At 36.1% G+C, this 18,525-nt stretch overlaps 3 protein-coding genes across 4 annotated transcripts; all 3 read left to right on the top strand.

Annotated features, from left to right (window-relative positions):
• The first annotated feature begins 2,124 nt into the window (after window positions 1–2,124).
• LOC114740572 (nudC domain-containing protein 2) lies at window positions 2,125–5,140 on the top strand. Its single transcript, XM_028928735.1, has 5 exons — window positions 2,125–2,268; window positions 2,365–2,513; window positions 2,655–2,703; window positions 2,946–3,088; window positions 4,842–5,140. The coding sequence occupies exons 1-5, from the start codon at window positions 2,220–2,222 to the stop codon at window positions 4,926–4,928; spliced, it is 477 nt and encodes a 158-aa protein (XP_028784568.1). The 5' UTR covers window positions 2,125–2,219; the 3' UTR covers window positions 4,929–5,140.
• A 2,009-nt stretch (window positions 5,141–7,149) lies between these two features.
• LOC114740577 (inositol 3-kinase) lies at window positions 7,150–9,459 on the top strand. Its single transcript, XM_028928744.1, has 2 exons — window positions 7,150–8,259; window positions 9,084–9,459. The coding sequence occupies exons 1-2, from the start codon at window positions 7,396–7,398 to the stop codon at window positions 9,225–9,227; spliced, it is 1,008 nt and encodes a 335-aa protein (XP_028784577.1). The 5' UTR covers window positions 7,150–7,395; the 3' UTR covers window positions 9,228–9,459.
• A 1,823-nt stretch (window positions 9,460–11,282) lies between these two features.
• On the top strand, window positions 11,283–17,801 carry LOC114740635 (SMR domain-containing protein At5g58720). 2 transcript variants are annotated; one of them, XM_028928824.1, is made up of 12 exons: window positions 11,283–11,477; window positions 11,872–12,463; window positions 12,544–12,569; window positions 13,076–13,195; window positions 13,546–13,631; window positions 13,968–14,197; window positions 15,159–15,235; window positions 15,342–15,398; window positions 15,844–15,911; window positions 15,991–16,097; window positions 16,222–16,292; window positions 17,403–17,801. In XM_028928824.1, the coding sequence occupies exons 2-12, from the start codon at window positions 11,878–11,880 to the stop codon at window positions 17,529–17,531; spliced, it is 1,557 nt and encodes a 518-aa protein (XP_028784657.1). In that variant the 5' UTR covers window positions 11,283–11,477; window positions 11,872–11,877; the 3' UTR covers window positions 17,532–17,801. The 2 variants fall into 2 exon arrangements, with proteins under 2 accessions (XP_028784657.1, XP_028784656.1); XM_028928823.1 differs by having other exon boundaries at window positions 11,844–12,463.
• Window positions 17,802–18,525: the final 724 nt, after the last annotated feature.

Below are 18,525 nucleotides of genomic sequence, written 5' to 3'. Positions count from 1 at the left end.
CTCTAAATTTGGGAGTATGTTCCCAGTTTGAAGCTTCCACGAACTTTCCTTGTGTTTGCTTGCATCAGACACGTACCTCTCTTCTCTTCGTATCCTCTCATCATAGGCCCTGCTCCCTCTGCGCAACCGCTTAAACCACCCCTTCTGCTTTTTGTTTCTTTCCCTCAGACACAATAAACAAAATTTTCAGCATTTTGGTTAGCAAAATATATAATATAATGAATTATAAAATGTTGCCACGAAGATGTTTGATTGTTAATATATACGTACATTGGGAATAGTTTCATCTCAGATGAGAACCGCGAAGTTTGCAGGTCTCTATCGTTAACTCCAAGTTTATCAGTTCTTTTTTTTTTTTTTACCAGCAAGTTTATCAGTTCAATGTATAGGGAAAATTGAAAATTCAATTGAAAACTTATTAGTTTGAGATATTCATGTTAAAAAGATTTCTTTTTGGCCTCAGCATGTTGAGAAAAAAAATTAAATTGCGAATTGTTTACTGTACTATAGATATGCGTATAAATGCATGCGCATGTTGAGAGACTCGTTCAAAGCATGAAATGTGAGGACAACAAAAGGGAAAACTTTAAAAGAGAGAACAGGTTCCTCCGTGAAGGGCAAATGACAAATGTGAAAGCATTCATTGGGGAAGAATCTGATATCATATCCATATATGGCATTGAGGTAACTTTCTGGGAATTTTCGAGATAGAACTAAACGGTCGTGGGTCATCGTCGTTTTCCCCTCTGAGCTGCTAGCGTTCCATACCCCGTGTTTGCTGCTTCTCCAAGACAATAAAAACGTCAAACGAAATTTCCAGCCGCACTGTCGTATTTACCTTCCCAAAACCTTGCCTCTTTGTACCGGCCTGCTGCCTCCCCATTTTGTTTTTGACCGTGCAGCTTCTCACCCCCAAATCTAGTCTCCGTAAATAAAGTAAATATCAATATTCTTATAATTAATTAATTAATTAATATGCAAGATATAATATCTGGATGCCTGGTTCTGTCTCCCCTGTTGCACCGAACAACCGTCTCTCTCTCTCTCTCTCTATATATATATATATCAACACAAATCCAAGAGTAACCGCGCCGATTATTTACATGTTTCTCATTTTAAAATCATAGCAAGATTTCACGTGGCACTCAAAAAGAACATTATCTCATACTGAAATTAATTACTGTTCTAATTTTAAATATAAAACTCATTTTACAGGATAAATATGTAAGGTGACGCAGTAAGAATATATTTAACGTCTTTTGCATGTTTTTTTTTGGGGGCCCCTCCTCATATGGGCGTCTGTTTTGTTACCGAAAGAAAGCACCTGCTTGGGCCGACGACAGAAGGGATCAATTGTTTGATGGCCTTGGGCCGAATGCATTATGGCCCATAAGGTTTTAGGAGGAGTTGGTTTTGTGTTTGATTGATGTGGATCTTAAGCGTGCGTTGAACAGGATACACGTGTCTAACAAAAATTAATTCTAACAAAAATTAATGCTGGTGAAAAAAGCTTTCTTAGCTCACCATTAAAAAAAAAGAAGGAAAAATGTTCTTCAAAAGCAAGACATCCGAGTGGTTGTACAAGCAAAAATTCAACAGTGCAGGTGGCAACATTCATGACTTTTTTTTCTTTCTCTTTTTTTTGTGGAAAATGACTAGTTTTTGCAAATTTATTGAAAAATACTTTATTTCATAAAAATTATGGACCTATTTGAAATGACTTATAAGTAGATTTTTCAATCTTGATCTACAAAATACAAAACAATTATGTGAAAAGAATTTTATCTCAATTTACGTCACACATACTTATAAGTGATTTCAAACATTAATCTAAAGAAGACTCATAGAACATTTTCAAAATAAGAATTTTTAATTAAAATTTTATAAGATTAAATGAGGTTTTTAATCTGACCCATCCAACTCTGGAGGCCACTCTTTTACCTTAGAATTTTTCCCCCTTGCTCTTTTAAATGTTCCATGGTTTTAGGCTTTTAGCCCCTTTTTAAATGTTCGTTTATTATCTAAAAGTGGAAATAGAAGTTTCTAGTTCTAGTAGTGTCTGTTTATTTTTCTTTCGTGGGCCATAACATAGTGGAAATTTCAAGGCCAACTGACTCAATAGAAGGAAAAACCGAAAAAATTAAAACCGCGCGAGCCAAGCAACTCGAGCAGAAAAGCGGAGAGAAGAGGAGGAAGCTGTGGGCATCAAACCCTAGATAATGGCGGAGAAATTGGCCCCTGAAAAGCGTCACAGTTTCGTCCACAACGGTATTCTTCATGTTCCAATTCCTCGATTTCTTCTGTGTTTTATATTATGATCACCGAATGAAGCCGTCTGCGGTTCCATCGGTTTGTGCGCTTCAGGTAACAAGGTGTTTGAGTGGGATCAAACTCTAGATGAGGTGAATATGTACATAAACCTACCTCCTAATGTTAGTACGAAGCAATTCTATTGCAAAATTCAGTCGAAGCACGTCGAAGTTGGCATCAAAGGCAATTCTCCATATCTCAATGTAAGCTAAGATTCCCATTGCATTTTCCCTCGCGGTTTGTAAGTTTTTTCCTGCTATCATACTATCGATGCTCTCCTTTTTCATACGGTATTTTCTCATCATTTGGATGGGCTTTTTGTTTCTTTTGTTATACCGTCTTAGCACGAGCTCAATTGCCCGGTGAAGACAGATTCTTCTTTCTGGACAATAGGTAAGGGTTTGTAATTTCCTTGCTTGTTATTTGGCACTTTGTTTTTGTCCCCCAAGTATGTTAATACAATTAATTTAATTAAAAAAATTTTTTTTCCTAATTTTGGTAAGTTGATCTTGGCAATCAAGTTAGGGTGCTCGTATCCATGGTCTCAGATTCGAATGAAACAGAACCTGCATTTCACATTGATATTCTTAAGTTCCTTGATACTGTATATGCTGATTTGGGCTCTTGATATTCAGAGGATGACATAATGCACATAACACTGCAAAAGAGAGATAAAGGTCAGACATGGGCTTCTCCAATATTAGGTCAGGGTCAGCTGGATCCTTACTCTACTGATCTTGAACAGAAGCGTCTCATGCTTCAGAGATTTCAAGAAGAGGTAAATTTTACTTTCATCATTGTTCTTTTTCCAAACTATGGTTTAAAACCTCAGAAGTAGTTGCTACCTAATATGAAGCGCATGACACTTGGTGTTAATATCAGGCATGTTTTCAGCCATATGTATTAGAGGAAACACTTAATTTATGGACATTTAAGACTTGTTACATGTTGCAGTTCATTCTTTGAGGATGTTCCTCTCAGAAGAGGTTTTTTCCAGTTTACTCCTGCTGTTGTGGTCAGCGAACTTTATATCAGAGTCACGTTTTTAACCTCCTACTTGATATTGCTTTTTTCCTTCTCTTTTTTAAAGCAGTTAATCTCTTTTACCCCCTCAATGTTAAATGACATGTATAAGCGCTGCTGCTTTTGTTCCATAGCGGTTTTTTAATAAGAGTATGAGAACATTTCGACAGGGATGCTTTTGGATATGGGACACTAAATGTGCTACCTGCTTCTAGTTCATATGGATATGGGTTAATTACTTCACAATTGGACATGGATTATGGTTAATTGACATAAATTAGTAGATTGTGTTATGTATTGGTCATGTATCATTCAAGCTCTGTTTCTTCCATCTGATCTTCATGTTGATTGATTTTGAATTGTGTGTTTGGAGTGAGGTGGGAATATTATTACTTCCTTAGGAATACTTTATTCATGTTAAAACTGTTCTAGAATCTCCTTACGTGAAAATTCTTCTGGATTGTTGATTGCTAGAATTTCTTACTAAAAACGTAATTGCTTTCCGTTCAAGAAAACGTAATTGCTTTTATGTACTCTAACAAGGAAAAGAAGACAGTGGTCTTTCCCATAGGTTACTGTTATTTTTTGTACTGTTTATGTATTTCTCAGTCCATATAAGGCTTCATTTTGAGTTATTCCCCTTTATTTTTTCCAATCCTTCCTAAAATGGAGCTCAAGCTTCAAGCGCTGAGTGTGCTGAAATATCTATTTTCTAAAATTTGGAATTTCTTGAAGTTCATGTGTTTTCTGTAATAGAATCGTGTTTCTACTATTACGTAACTATTATAAAGCTATAATTACTGATAAGTATATATTATTAATTTAGGCAATAGTGCTTCCAATTAATCAACTCAGATGAAAAAAAAAATGTATTTGTATGGTGCCTTTCTTGTCCTACTGCTAAGGATGTCATTGCATTGGGTTTAGCTGAGCCATGTCTTTGGTCTGGGTGTTAGACTGTGCTCCTCTACTCAAGTGCGGTTATTTGGGCGCAGATAATTTTGTCCTTGGATGTAGTGTTTTAATACTTTTGCAAGTGGGGATGGCTAGTAAAATAATATGAAATTTCTGTCACCTGCTTTTGTTGGGGTTCATATATGAGTTTGTCCCCCCCCCCCCAAAAAAAAAAAAAAGAGTTTGCTGGAGCTCTTTATGCTTTTGTTTGGAGAACACTGATAAATGATGATAAAGTGGATATACATTTTTCGTTAAAACAGAGGCCATGTGAAGGAGGGCAATATTATGTTGAGATGGTAATTCTGCTTAACAAGACAAATTGATATATTATTTCCCATGCTTTTGCTAAATGTTAATTTCATATACACCTGCATTCATGCTATTTGACATAGCAGTAGGATTTGGCCACTGAAATTGCTTGCATTTAGCAGTTAAAAATGGAGAAATGGAGTTCCCGCGTACCTAAACAGAAAAAATTTGTAACTAGAATGAAAAGATTATGTTTCAGTGGGACATTTTCTGACCTTATGAATATGTTTTTCATTGTGCAGAATCCGGGTTTTGACTTCTCACAAGCTCAGTTTACTGGAAACTGCCCTGATCCGAGGACCTTCATGGGTGGAATACGATCTGGTTGATGCTCTTCGCTGCATTAATTATGGTAATTCCATTTGTCTTTACCCGTTCAGACTCATATTGGCTTAATGCATACTTTCTAATGAATGACAGAACATCAGCATTATACTTGGATGGCCAGTGTGTACCCCTAACCATTTGAAACTTTTAAGTAAATGTTGTATAAAAGTTAAATGAAGATAATCGTGAGCGAACTAAAAATTATTATCGGACACGTTTGGGATATTCTTGTAGATTTATTTTATATTGAATTAATATATTTAATTTGTAAGATGATCTGGGAATCACTATGCTTTTAGTAAATGGAGGCGCCGAAAAGGAGGAAAATAAAAAGAAAAATTCTAAGCCATCAAATTGGGACTAGAATCAGATTCACGGTGCATTATACGCGGACACACGAGTGGCCACCTTTTCTTCGCGTCCAGATATTGGAGAATTACATCCCAAGTGCGTTATGGAGCCAGCCATGTTAGTGGGACCATGCGTAGAAGAATTTAATTGAACGATGACCGACAGGATTTTAAGCTTTGTAATTGATCGCTTAAAGATAAGTAATATGCCCTCCGGCTATACCGGTGTAATTATTGCGTGAAGATTAGAGCACACGAATTAAACAAAAAGGCCAACCCACTTGTGCGGCTGAACTTGCCTCTTTTAAATTTAGTCATCTAAACCATTATCTGAGTTGATGTTAACTTCAAAACGTTATCTTTCAATTAAATTAATATATTTTGACAAAATTACAGGCCGTGAATGCTAGTTCGGAAGTATATGAATCAGTTTACCACGTTTTAGTTATTATCATCTAAGTGGTCCCATTGTGGAAATTTTAGTTTATTTAATTGATTTAATTGATGAATTAAGAATGACTCAATCAATTCGAATGATTTGTATGCCATGAGGTTATGCTTAATGGGTTATTTGTTCATTTGACTACTTTGTTTTGGCTGTAGTTTTAACATTTATATCTAATATCTGTGTCTATCAGAGCAGTGAAACTGGTTTTGTGTCTATATATTTATAATTATAAAACGTAGTAGTGATCACATTATTCATAAATTTCTATCTTAGATTCCGCATAACACCTATTTACTTGATTATTTTGCATATATATCTAATTCTTTCAGAGGTCTGCGCGATAAAATTGAATAAGTAGGAGGGAAGAAATGTGACTTATAAAAAAAAAAAAAAGGAGGGAAGAAGTGATGGATCCCTGCTATCAAAAAGCCAAAAAAAAAACAACCGATAGATCCCAAACGGGGTTTGGATATATTTTTTTTTCCCCAAAATGTCAGTAACAATATCCTTAATTGCCTAACACATCAATGCCAGTCGACATTTATTTATGAATGAATTTGGTATTCTTAAATTATGAATAATATCAATTGTATTGGTGAAATGAGAAAAAATAATTATAGTCACTTTTGCAGTTTTGCCACGGCATAATCTACCATGGAATACCATCATAGAGAAAGAAGCAGGGGGGAAAAACATTATATCCTTATATAGAGGGGTATATATAGTGCATTAAATATTGACATATCCACCTCCACAGAAAAGAGTTTGAAAATCCACTCGTCCCAAGTGTTTTCTTGTCATCATTCACCCTTTTGACGATTGTATTTTTTTTCCCCAAATTACGTTATAATAATTCAAACTTGCTTATTATTTGCATTTTACCTCATCCTCATCTCAAATCATTGGTAGTTCTTACTTTTTATTGACTTCCGTTCCAATTTTTTTTGGAACATGTCCTTAATAAATTTTTAATACAACAGCTAATAATAATACTCTGGCAAAAAATAACAGTTAATAATACAATAATACCCGAAAAATTCATTTTTTTTAAAACTTTTTTTTACAACTATCTGATACTAGAAGAAAAATATAAATTTTAGCATTGTCAAGCTATTTATAGAAGAAGGTAGCTCTTCTATACTGTTCTTTTAATTGTATGGCTCAAAACTTTCAATTTCTGAAGGCCGAAAAACAACATCTTTTCATTTTATTTATTTTTTATTTTATTTTATTATAAACGTGTATATTTGTTTTGGAAATTTGTTTTTTGTTTGAAAGTTCATTTTCTTATTTTTGAGATGAAAAGAAGATAGATGGTAAAAAAGCAAATAAAAGAAAATGAAAAAGACCGACGAATCCCGGCTCGCGCGGCGGCTCAGAATTTATTTAATTATTTTTTAAAAAGAATTGCTGCCTGCTCGCGCCGTTGCCACCCCAAACTAATTCTGGCGCGCGTCGTCTTCGTCTACGCCCACATTGACGTTCTTCCAATTTTTTTCTGAATCTCGGAGAATCTTTCTTCTCTTTCTATTCATAAATATCTCGTCTTCGAATTTTTTTCCTTTCATGCATTCTCGTAGATCTGAGCCTCCATTTTGGTCTCATCCATGACCGATATACTCTCCATCATTTTGTCCTCTGAATCGCTTTGCCCTCTTCACCTAGTTGCTCATGGTGAGAGACACCAAAGCGCCGCAAAACTCCAATCTCTGGGGCCTTATTGTGGGCAATTACTGCCATGACGTTCTCATACGCGATGGCCGCGTCGTCGGCGAGACTCTTGGTGGCGCCGCCTGTTTTATCTCTGCCGTCCTCGATGCTCTCTCCGTCTCCTTCCGATTGGTTTCGAAGGTCGGGTCGGACTTTGCTTACTCGACGAAACATGGCCCGATTTCGGTTCCTAATGTGAAAACCACTCTCTTCCACGCGTATTTCGACTCCGAGGTCGACGCAGCTGGGCACCAAGATCGGGTCCTGAGACGGGTATGTGCTTGCGACCCGATTCATCCATCGGATCTTCCTGTGGCCGCGGCGTTCCAATTTGGAATGGCCGTCGGGGTGGGTGGGGAGATATTGCCGGAGACTCTGGAGAGACTTCTCGACGTCTGTAATATAGTTTTTGTTGATGTTCAGGCGCTGATTCGAACATTTGATGTTCGTGATGGAACCGTGAAGCTCGTTGGATTAAATGATAGTGGATTCTTCCACCTCCTGCCACGGATTGGGTTTCTGAAAGCATCATCTGATGAGGCGTTTTTCTTTGATTTGGATGAGGTGAGGCAACTGTGTTGTGTTGTAGTTACGTATGGGAAGAATGGGTGTAAGATATACTGGAAGGATGGAGAAATAGAAATTGCTCCATTTACAGCGAACCAGGTTGATCCGACTGGTGCAGGGGACAGTTTCTTAGGTGGCTTTGCTGCGGGGCTAGTTCAAGGTTTAGCTGTGCCTGATGCTGCATTACTAGGCAACTTCTTCGGTTCATTGACTGTGGCACAAGTGGGCCTACCAAAGCTTGACACGAGGTCATTTCAGGTTAATTTCCCATAATCCTTTCCTTCTAATGTTATATTGCTTCTGCTGTTACTGTGGGAATGGAACCCAGATAGATTGTCTTATCATGCAGTTGAGTTTAATGTTGGGAATACTAACTGCTAAGTAGAGTTGAATATACAGGGAGACAGACTATATACGGGCTTGAAATTTAATTATAATGTATGGTTTTAAAATATGGACCGCTTAAAAGCAGAATGACGCGGTTAAACTGCTGGTGAAATAATGTTTGACTTCCATTGGAGCTGGTTCTTTTCAGTTGTCCAATATATTGGCTCATTGAAGTTCTTGTAGTTTAACGTTATGGAGATCTTTGATGTTTAGTTGCATGGAATGCAATTCTTTGTCCCAGACTCGTTGACAATTGCACGCAGATTGTTTATGAATGGATACTTGGGGTTTGGGGATCCTTATTGCATGCATGTATGTTGAGTTTGAGAGATCATCTTAATCTTAGAATGCCGCCAATTTGACTCTCCATTTGGTTTCAAAACTTGATTTATCTACCGGCCATGCTGGTCTTTTTTAGGTCACTACACTAATCTCTCCTATGATTTGGTCAAATCACATCTGATAGTTCTCTTCTTTTGAAAATTACACTTGACCCCCTGATCATATGCTTGTGTTTTGCTGGATGCCGCATGTCATTTTAATTCGCGTTTTAGTTTGTTGTGCCTCTTTCATTCTCATATAACTTGGGGTAGGAGAATATTGTTTGACACATTGACATCTTGTCTGTTAGCAGAAGATATCACAAATGTAAGGATTTTCCTCTCATTTTGCTGCTGTAATTTTTTGGATCTCAGATGGTTAAGGATGAGATGCATAGAAGGATGCTGGACTTTCCATATCCAGAAAAAAATGAAGACGGGTTGACCTTGCGAAAGCCATTTGATCATCAACAATTCTATGCATCTCTTGATGCTGCCAGATCATTACTATTGTGTTAGGTTCAGGAATTGGGATGGAATCCACTCAACTCCCCTAAAGTGCTGAAGCACAATAACATCAACAAGAAGTTGCTGAATCCTGCCCATAAGGAACCCTGTGAACCATGAGATATGGGGATAACTGCTAAAGACTTGATTTATATAAAATAAATAAATAAATCAAGCTTGTATCAAATAAACGTGTTCGCATGTTCCACTCATTCTTTAATGAATTTTAATTCTTACATGCCTGTTTGTTTTGGTAAAACTTGCTATGGAATTTATCTGTTATATACACACACATATATTGATAAATATTTCACTTGAAAGTATTTCAATTGAATGTATATTTTAGAAGGACAGAAAATAAATATGTCTAAAACAGGAACTAGTTTCAGTGCTTATCGTAGTGATAAGTGTCACAATACTTATCAAATATCAACTGTTCAATTTTAATGTAAATGGTTGAGATTTTTTTAAAAATATTTTTTCTTAAAATATTTTTTTTCAACAAGTAGATAATCCAAAATAAATGTAATCTTTTACTTATATATTTTTTAAAAATAATTTTTTATTTAAAACTATTAGTTGAAAATTTTAAATTTAGACCATTTAAACTATATCTGAATAGTGTAGATTTCGCTATAATAATGAGACACTCGTCACTACAATGAGCAACGAATTCTGTCTAAAACATGAAAGATTAATTGGTTAAAAGGATATACTCTTCTGGTCTTATTTATAGGATAAAAAGAGAAGATCTTTTTTTTGTTCTATTTATAGGACACTAAGAAATTTTTTATACAATTTTATTCTTCATTTATTAATGTGTTAATATTGTTTACATGAGGTATAATGTATATTAAATATTAATAAAATTGGAAGGTTGTTAAATTTTAAATGAGAGTTAATAAAGTTTAAAAATTTTCTTAACCTATATAAAATATGTTAAAAGTGACTTATAAATAGAATCGAATGAATACATTTTAGAGTAAGAATGGATACTCAAAATAGCCATATAAAGAAGTTGGGTATCCTTCAAGAGGCTTGGAACATAAATATTTAAACATCTCAAAACTTAGTTATTTTGTTAACTTTTGGGCATTCTATGTTGACCATTTTACTCTAAAATTAGTATTTAAATGAAGTGATATTAACCTTTTCTCATCTTGAATTTTTTTTTTTTGAAAACAAGAGATCATGTGTACAAAAGCATAATAATTATGGATAAATTTTATGTAAGGTAGATTATCATTATCATTTTTCCCAAATATAATAATTTTTTTTAACCAGGCAAATATGATGAGTTAATAATGCAGGATAAGAGAGTTCACATAAAAATGTTTTTACCCATAAACTATCATTTGAATTAACTTATAAGTATAATGTCAGGCCAAAAAAATGTTAAAACAAAGATAATTCCTTTTCCCATAGAACGTTCAAACAAAAGAACTTCTCCATTTATTTCGCTTTGTCTTTCTTCATTACATTTCTGTCTTCTTTCTTTTTTGCCAGCGCTTTTCATTTCATTAATAGCTATCTTGTTTCATTCTATTACAATTTTCTAAACAAACCTTAAATACAAAAATGTCAATATTCAAGAAAGATAATTGGCCAAAATAAAAATATGTGGTTCAAGTAGGTTTATAGAAAAATGTAAAGGTGTTGGTGACTTGCAATCCAATCCCAAAGATATAAAATCTCAAGTTGTGTGTATTGTAAAAAAACTAAAAATAAGTTAAGAAAAATTACTAGATACTGTTAACTTATTCTACAACGACTTGTTAATTTCGGTAAATATCTATCACTATTCGTTATGAATATTCTTCGTTTACCTGAATAGGACATGAATATTCACCTGTGGTGATGTCATTAGGAAAAAAAAATCTTATACATCTAACGGTTTTTTTGGCTAATCTAATGGTTATTTACTTGTTTATTTAGTTCAGTTTATAGTCAAAATTTATAGTGCGTGATGTGAAAAAGTCAATTCCCTTGACCCTTGCTTAAATGATAAGTAAAATTAGATAAGTCCGGAGTCAATTAGATCTAAAGTAAAATTTCAAGTCGAAGGTCAAAAGAGGCCAGCGTAAGGATCCTCTCGATGGAGAAGAAAGAAAAACTCGCACTATGTTATAATGGGCGATCACAGAGAATCCTACGCTTTGCGATCCCAAGTTTTTCTCTTCTTTGAGGTCAAGTAAGAAGGCGCGAACTCCCTTGAAACGATTGAACTGATTCTGCAGAGTAGCTGATTGAAGATAGAGAAAGGTATTGAAAGTTCAACCTCCCAGCTTTGGAGCCGTTATTTTAATTTGATTGGAAGGATGCGTTTGGGGATCGCCAAATTACACGATATGGAAAGAGATTGGCATGATCAAGCCGTCATGGAATAATTATGGTATTCCCAAACGCGTTCTTAATGATCATTCATTATTAAGGGAGAATCTCCAAAAATGACATTTCACTAAATTTGTGTGAGAATGAATTCTCTCCCCAGCTTTCAACAAAGAATCCTCCATCTCTTTCGCTTCCACCTCCCCTGCAAAATCCCTCTATTCAAATTTCAGAAACCCTAAGTTTTCTAAGATTTTATCACCCAGTATGTGGAACCTTAATTCTTCTGAATCCTAGCAGGTTTTGTTCTTGTGTGTTTTTGGCGTAGATCTCCATGAAGAACACGAGGAAGAAGAAGAAGCGATCGTCGGCGCCCAAGGCCACCTGCAAAGGCGTTGTGGGGAGCAAGGATGACGGGAAAGTAGGAAGAGGGGGGTTTGAAGCAGAAGATGAGCAAAAGGTGCTGGAGATGTTGGTTGGGTCAATCTCCTTATCTTCTCCGGAGGAATCTGCTTTGGCATATAAAGATGCCGAGGCTGATCTCGACAAATCCGCTCAAATTCCGATGGGAAGCTTTGTGGACAATGTTAAGGATTCTTCCACTTGTTCTAGTTCTAGTGGATTTTCAGGTCTGGACTTGGCATCAACTTCGGGTTCGTCTGAAGGGTTTATGGAGTCAAATTATACGGATATGAGAAGTGCCAATGGATTTCGAAGGGGTAAGCAGAAGAAGAAGGTATCCGCAGCTATGGGTACTGTTTCCACGGTTTTGGGCAAGGATTATATGAGACGGAACTCGACTAGGCCCAGTGGATATCATAATAATAAAGCCGTTGAAAAGGCGGAGGTGGAGCAGTTTCTGTGCTCGATGCTGGGAAATAATTGTGACATCAGTTTGGCTGTTGTTAGAGACGTTCTATGTGAGTTATCATCTCTTTTATTACGGGATTATTTTTATCTTTATCGCATGACTGGAGGTTTCTCCGCCTTCTTTTTGCAGGTCAATGTGGATATAATGTCGATAAGGTATACTGGCGAATTTGAAGTCGTCACTTCACTCGCGTCCTCACCCTTTGGTGGTCATATTATGTTTTATTTTTTTGCACACATTTTAGTCTTTAGCATTTATAACTTTAATAAGCTAGGTGCAGTTATCTGTTGCAGTGTGGATATCTGCCTATCAAGAAAAGAGCTTGTAGTAACTGGAATTCTGTATATTGTAGTTTATTATTTTTTGGTTTTTAGTTTTACTGATAATGTTGGATATAAATTATACTTTTGTTAGTCTTTTTCTTTTTTCTTTTATGGGTTGCGGCAGAATCATTATGGACTTTGACTTCTGTTGATATATGCATGTGTTATTCGAGGACGCTTCTTCAGTTCCATGCACTTTAGGTCATATCTTCTATGTTTATTGATGGTAGTGGACGGTTTTCGTGGAGACTTGTTTTGCAACTTAACTGTTTGAATTCTTCGCCGATTAATTGTATTCGCTACTTTTATAGTATGAAGATTGAATTATGATTTTTCAGGCCCTGGGCGTGTTGCTTGAAATGTCTATGCCTTCCCATCAACAATCCGAGAATCATAGACATCCTGATGGCACAACTGATAATATTGATGATGTCGGGTTTCCTGCTTACTATGACAATGTAAATATAGATCTTTCTTGTAATATTATTATTTGTTTATCTTTTGTTGCTCTCTTGTTGAAATACATTTCGTTTGTGCCTGTGCATGCACACATACACGTATATGTATACACGCAGTTGCAGAGTGTCTCCACGCTATATGTATATGGTATTTTATGCCTCGGCATGCTATAGCATGGTATTCAAGTTACTATAGGATTTGAAATACTTGTGTACCAAACAAATCCCCATGACTGTTCCATATGGCATACACAGTTCATATTACCCATCCATTCATTTGTTATAGAGTTGCAAATTATGAGGCTGTTCCATACTGTGCATAATATTCATTGACATCTTACTTATCACAGCTGGTAGATGGTAGATCGGAGTGCACATCGTTTTCATCAGAAGGTGAATTTTCTGACAATTTGTGGTCCCTGGGATCTTTTCACAGGTAAATGATATAAGTCTGTTTGCTTCCGCCTATTTATATGTTTCACCATACACTGTAATAGAGATGTAATGGTTGGTTTATTTTTTGTCTCTTGAATTGAATTATATGACATTTGTGTGTGTGTGTGTAATTGATTTTGCCATGTGTTATAGATACACATAATGAATATTTATATGTTATAGTAGATGTCATTTCACCTGGTCTACTAATGTGTACCCTCTTGCTTACCTATTTCTACCAACATGCAAGTGAATCTCTAACTCCTTCTGATCAAGGATTTTAGTATTTGCAAAAATTGCAAGCTGTTTCGTTAGCTTAGCTGTTTCTCGATTTTAGGAATTATGCAGAGGTTCTCTCTGGTTCTAAAGCTAAATATGATAATAGCTTTGGAAATTTAAAGTCAGATCTTCCTCAGAAGGTGTTGGAATCTCTGTTTGACATTCACAAAAGTACTGAACATGACAAAGATGTCATAAACTGGAGAAATGTTGCAAAGAAAATGCGGTCTTTGGCGCCTCAATTTAATGCTTCTTCTGGTGTTGCCGAATCTGAGCAACATAGTTATGGTAGGTGAACATATCATACATCACTTTTTCTTTGTTTCTTAGACCGTATCCTTTGGTTCTCTTTTCCTGTCTTTTTAAAATTCAACCTCAGTGATCTGATCTTCAACCTTTTGCAAACCTATTTTCCCCTTTTCCATGTATTTCATGCTCTCCTGAAATGGATACTTCTGAATGGTATCCTAGAATGTTGCTTTGTCATTTCACGAAATCTGCAAAGCTTGGTTGATCATATCTTGCATTCTTATGCAGGAGAAATAGCTTCATGGTTGTTTTCTACTAAACAGCCCTTTATAAGAAAGTTTTACCCTGGTTGAAGTAGTTGCTTTGATAAACTAGCCAGAGTTGTGTGGTTACTAACAATGCCTATCACTCAAATATAACACAACTGGCTATTTGCTATTTCTCTTTCTGTCTCATTTTGTGGCACATCACATCCTGATTTTGCTTTATTTTTCTCATCATATTCTTTAGAGCATATCTGCATAGGGCTATATATTTCTCTATATTTATATTTCCCAAGTCCAACTTCTGCATGCCTTAAAGGCAAGAAGACACCAGTGTCAATTAGTTAACGATGGTTGGTGGCCTGAATCTGAATAAAGCACTACTCCCCCAATGTGTGTGCATGAATGTGTTTATTATATTTTAATAATTGATTGAAGATCTCGTTGCATTTGCCCATTGATCTAGCAATTGTTTGCTTTTTTGTTTGTCTTGCTTCTCAGTATTCATTCTAATGGATTTCCATGTGCTGCGGTTGGTTGATACTTTTGTCCATCTACAGAAAGCAAATTAATTATCTGCCTAGATGAACTGCATTCTTTTAGCTCGCTCACCAATTACACTTTTTATGATCTTGTTGTACATTATCTTTTCTTTTTGTTTGGTTTAATTTGGAGATTTCGTTGATGCTATCCCCTCATATTAGTTTATTTAATTGATTAACTTTCTGTTTTTGCAGCTAAAGGAGATGACTATTATGTGTTTAGGGAAGATGCAAAGCAGCACTGGGATTCAATGAGATCTTATTATCAGAAAGTAAATTCAGATTTGACCTTTAATCTAACTTCCCAATCTCTAAGCTGATAGCTTTAGAGCTAAGATGTTATTTTAGAAACGCAAGATGGCTAACATTACTTTGCAGGCTACAGCTGCATACACCAAAAAAGATCGAGCACATGCAGCATATCTTTCTGACCAGGTTTGACTTTAGGAATTTATTTTATTAAATTTGAATGTGTGCACTTTATTTTGTATGCATGCTTGTTGGGATTATTGTGCATAAGGTGTCTCATTTCTGGTGTAGCTATTAAATTTGGTGGACTGATATCCCCAAACAAAGAAGAAATATACTTTATACAATTTCAATTGACCACATAATTTGTTTTAGGCTTTGTACATTTTTCTGCTTGGGTGTGGAAAAGAGATCAAAATATGTGTATGCCTTATCAATTCTTTTCCAGGATCTATATGTTTTATGGAAAGGACACTTTCAGAATGGATTTTTGGGTTCTTTTGGGGTAATTGGTGGGACTTGAGCTGCTTTTGCTGCTGTCATTTATCTGTTAGCTACCTTTAAGATTACTGGTATCAATTTGCTTGGAACGCCTTGTTATAAAGTATCAACAATATCTTCATTTTACTAGGGAAAAGAACAAAGGAACTTGGCTCAGAAGGCAGATGCAAAGGCAAGCCATGACATATTTATGGCCAGGTCAGCGAGAAGCTTTTAGGAGCAAAGTAATTGTTCTTTTTTCACGTTCACCTATTAAGCCATTGTTTGTGATTTGCAGAAACAAGGATATAGAAAATGTCATAACTATTGATTTGCATGGGCAGCATGTCAAACCAGCAATGAGAATGCTTAAACTACACCTCCTATTTGGATCTTTTGTTCCCTGTAAGCATTGGCTACACCCTTGGAAGGCTGCTTTCTTTATGATTTCACTAAACTGGCTTTGTCTGGATGAATAGAGTTCTTATTTTGTTTTCGGTATCTAATTACCTTTTAATATCTGCTTCAGCTGTCCAGACACTAAGGGTTATCACAGGATGTGGATCACATGGTGTGGGAAAGTCGAAGCTGAAACAATCAGTATGGTTTAAACCTATCTCCTGAGATAACAATTAAGACAAATTGTCCAATATGCATTATGCTTTCGTCATATGCCAGCTTTATATTCATGAACTTGGTTTTTAAGTTTATGCATCTCTTCTTGTCGTTTGCTTGAGCTTCAAGTAGTTGATTGCCTTCTCTGATCCTTTACTTCGCCTGTACCTATCTTTAGTATTTACATAAGGCTAAGATCGCTGGTTTATATAATCCACAAGGCCCTAGTTTCTTGTAGAAATTCCATCCCAAAGTTGGTTGCTTTGCTTGGGTTTCTTGATTCTTTTTTGAATATTCTAGTCTCCCAGATCAGAGAATTATTGTTTGGATTCCGCTGAATTTTCCCTTGCGAATATTTCCTCTGGCACCTGCTTCAGATCTGAACAGGGTACCGGTTTCCTTGATGACTTGATGTTGCAGACTTTAGGTCTTCCTCAATAAATTTGATATTTACTTGAATTGGGGTATTGAATCAGTTTAACACATACTACAACACTAAGAAGCCTTATTCCATTGAATGAGGTCAATTAGATAAATCACAAGATGCCTTGGAGGTCTATTAACAATTAGTTGTTTGGAAATATCATTCACTGTAAGATCTTGTTCGATAACTTCCCTAGGCATCCTTTTTGGTCTTCCCGTATGTCTTTTCATACAACTAAAAGTCATGTGTTTAGCTGTTCCCTCTGACGCCTCTAGTAATCTTTTTTGCATATATCAATACTATTTTAATTAACGTTCTTCTCATTTTCTTCTCAAGGGGTGCCTCATGTAGAATTATTTTGGATCTTGCCTTATTTTTATGATCAGGCATCTATTCTAACACTCTCACTTATGGTATCTTTGTTTATGGTTTCATGTTAACATTGACTCTATGTCATTCTATTTGGATTGATCTCGGTTGTCTTTGCATTGATTAATGCATGAAGCAAACCAGAAACTTTTGGATTGGGCCCGTATGAGCTTCTGGTCCATGGGGTGACTCGTGTGATTGACTCGTTATAAATCCTTATGAATTTGAAACTTTTTATCCTTGTGTATTTAAGTCGAAACTCCTTGGCTGTTTGGTCGTTCATCATAGTCTACTTAATGTAGGTTGTAAAGCTTCTGGAAAAGGAGAATATTGAATGGCATGAAGAGAATCGGGGGACTGTGATTGTCAAACTTAGTGGATCCAGAGAGTTCAGTTTTCTGGACTCTGACACTGATAGTGATTGCAATTAAATTATTGTATCAAGGTACTATAGGAATATCAGTTTGTAACGGGTAAGATAATTTCGAAGGCTAACAATTTCTCTAGACACAGACTATGCTAGCGCAGCTTTTGGTTCTTACTGTTAGTGGCTCTGAGGGGGTGGAAAATTTGGGGTGTGCTCTGCACAGAACCTATAATTCCATTGATAAGGCTTGGTTTAAGATATTACCGCAGTTGTACATACGTCCATGTAACAGCTATTTCTAACTTGCAATGAAGTCTTGAATTATTTCCTCTTACATTTTGTTTTTGGGTGATGAATTTCGATGAACTCTTTCTGCCGGCCCCTTTGATTATCTGTCCTAGACTTCAGGATTCCCTCATTGGAAGGGATGGGCACCAGCTACACATCTTCAAAACGGCGCCGCTTTGTGTTTAAAGACACAATCATGGCTTTTCAATTCAGAGCGATGACGACTACTCAATATCTCTACTTGCTGTCTTTTCTCTTCAGCTTTTTCCTTAGAAGCCTCAGCCTTATTACCTATTCTTCTCGTCTGTCTCGACTTTTCCGTCAACAGTGGACCCATTAGCTTCCTGAACTAATTCTACCACTTATTCAAGCTCCGTTCTCCGGGGAGTTTCTTCTAATTTAGGCCATCTCAAGCAACTTCAGAACGTGAGATGAACAACCAAGTATTCAGCTTCCAAGAATAGTGGATGAATTGTTCAGCCGATCAAGAAACTCCGAATGTGAAATGATTTGCATTCGGTCGAGACGTTGTCAACTGGCCGTCGCTCAACTATCTAGGTTCTCCATCGCTCAGCCTTCAGAACCCTGCAGTTGGAGGAATCAGATCTGGGACTTTGGGGAAGACAAAAGAGGTCTGGAAGTGAAAGAGGGATTGCTTTATCATGAACGACTAAAGAGATCTGAAATTGGAAGAGGGATTGCTATATCATGAATGACCATATTTTTTGAATTAAAGGGTAAATATTAAACGACCATAATCACTCAACATT

Source organism: Neltuma alba, unplaced genomic scaffold (assembly GCF_004799145.2).
Source record: "Neltuma alba isolate B1F8T4 unplaced genomic scaffold, ASM479914v2 tig00003186_pilon, whole genome shotgun sequence".
Lineage (NCBI taxonomy): Eukaryota > Viridiplantae > Streptophyta > Magnoliopsida > Fabales > Fabaceae > Neltuma > Neltuma alba.
This window is presented reverse-complemented; position numbering and strand designations above follow the sequence as displayed.

Excerpts from the sequence above, each read along its gene's own strand:
- LOC114740572 (XM_028928735.1), top strand. The coding sequence starts at position 2,220 with ATGGCGGAGAAATTGGCCCCTGAAAAGCGTCACAGTTTCGTCCACAAC. Across the intron at positions 2,269-2,364 it reads TCACAGTTTCGTCCACAACG|GTAACAAGGTGTTTGAGTGG; the intron begins GTATTCTTCATG and ends TGTGCGCTTCAG. Across the intron at positions 2,704-2,945 it reads TTCTTCTTTCTGGACAATAG|AGGATGACATAATGCACATA; the intron begins GTAAGGGTTTGT and ends CTTGATATTCAG.
- LOC114740577 (XM_028928744.1), top strand. The coding sequence starts at position 7,396 with ATGGTGAGAGACACCAAAGCGCCGCAAAACTCCAATCTCTGGGGCCTT. Across the intron at positions 8,260-9,083 it reads TTGACACGAGGTCATTTCAG|ATGGTTAAGGATGAGATGCA; the intron begins GTTAATTTCCCA and ends TTTGGATCTCAG.
- LOC114740635 (XM_028928824.1), top strand. The coding sequence starts at position 11,878 with ATGAAGAACACGAGGAAGAAGAAGAAGCGATCGTCGGCGCCCAAGGCC. Across the intron at positions 13,632-13,967 it reads TCCCTGGGATCTTTTCACAG|GAATTATGCAGAGGTTCTCT; the intron begins GTAAATGATATA and ends TCTCGATTTTAG. Across the intron at positions 15,912-15,990 it reads CATGACATATTTATGGCCAG|AAACAAGGATATAGAAAATG; the intron begins GTCAGCGAGAAG and ends TGTGATTTGCAG.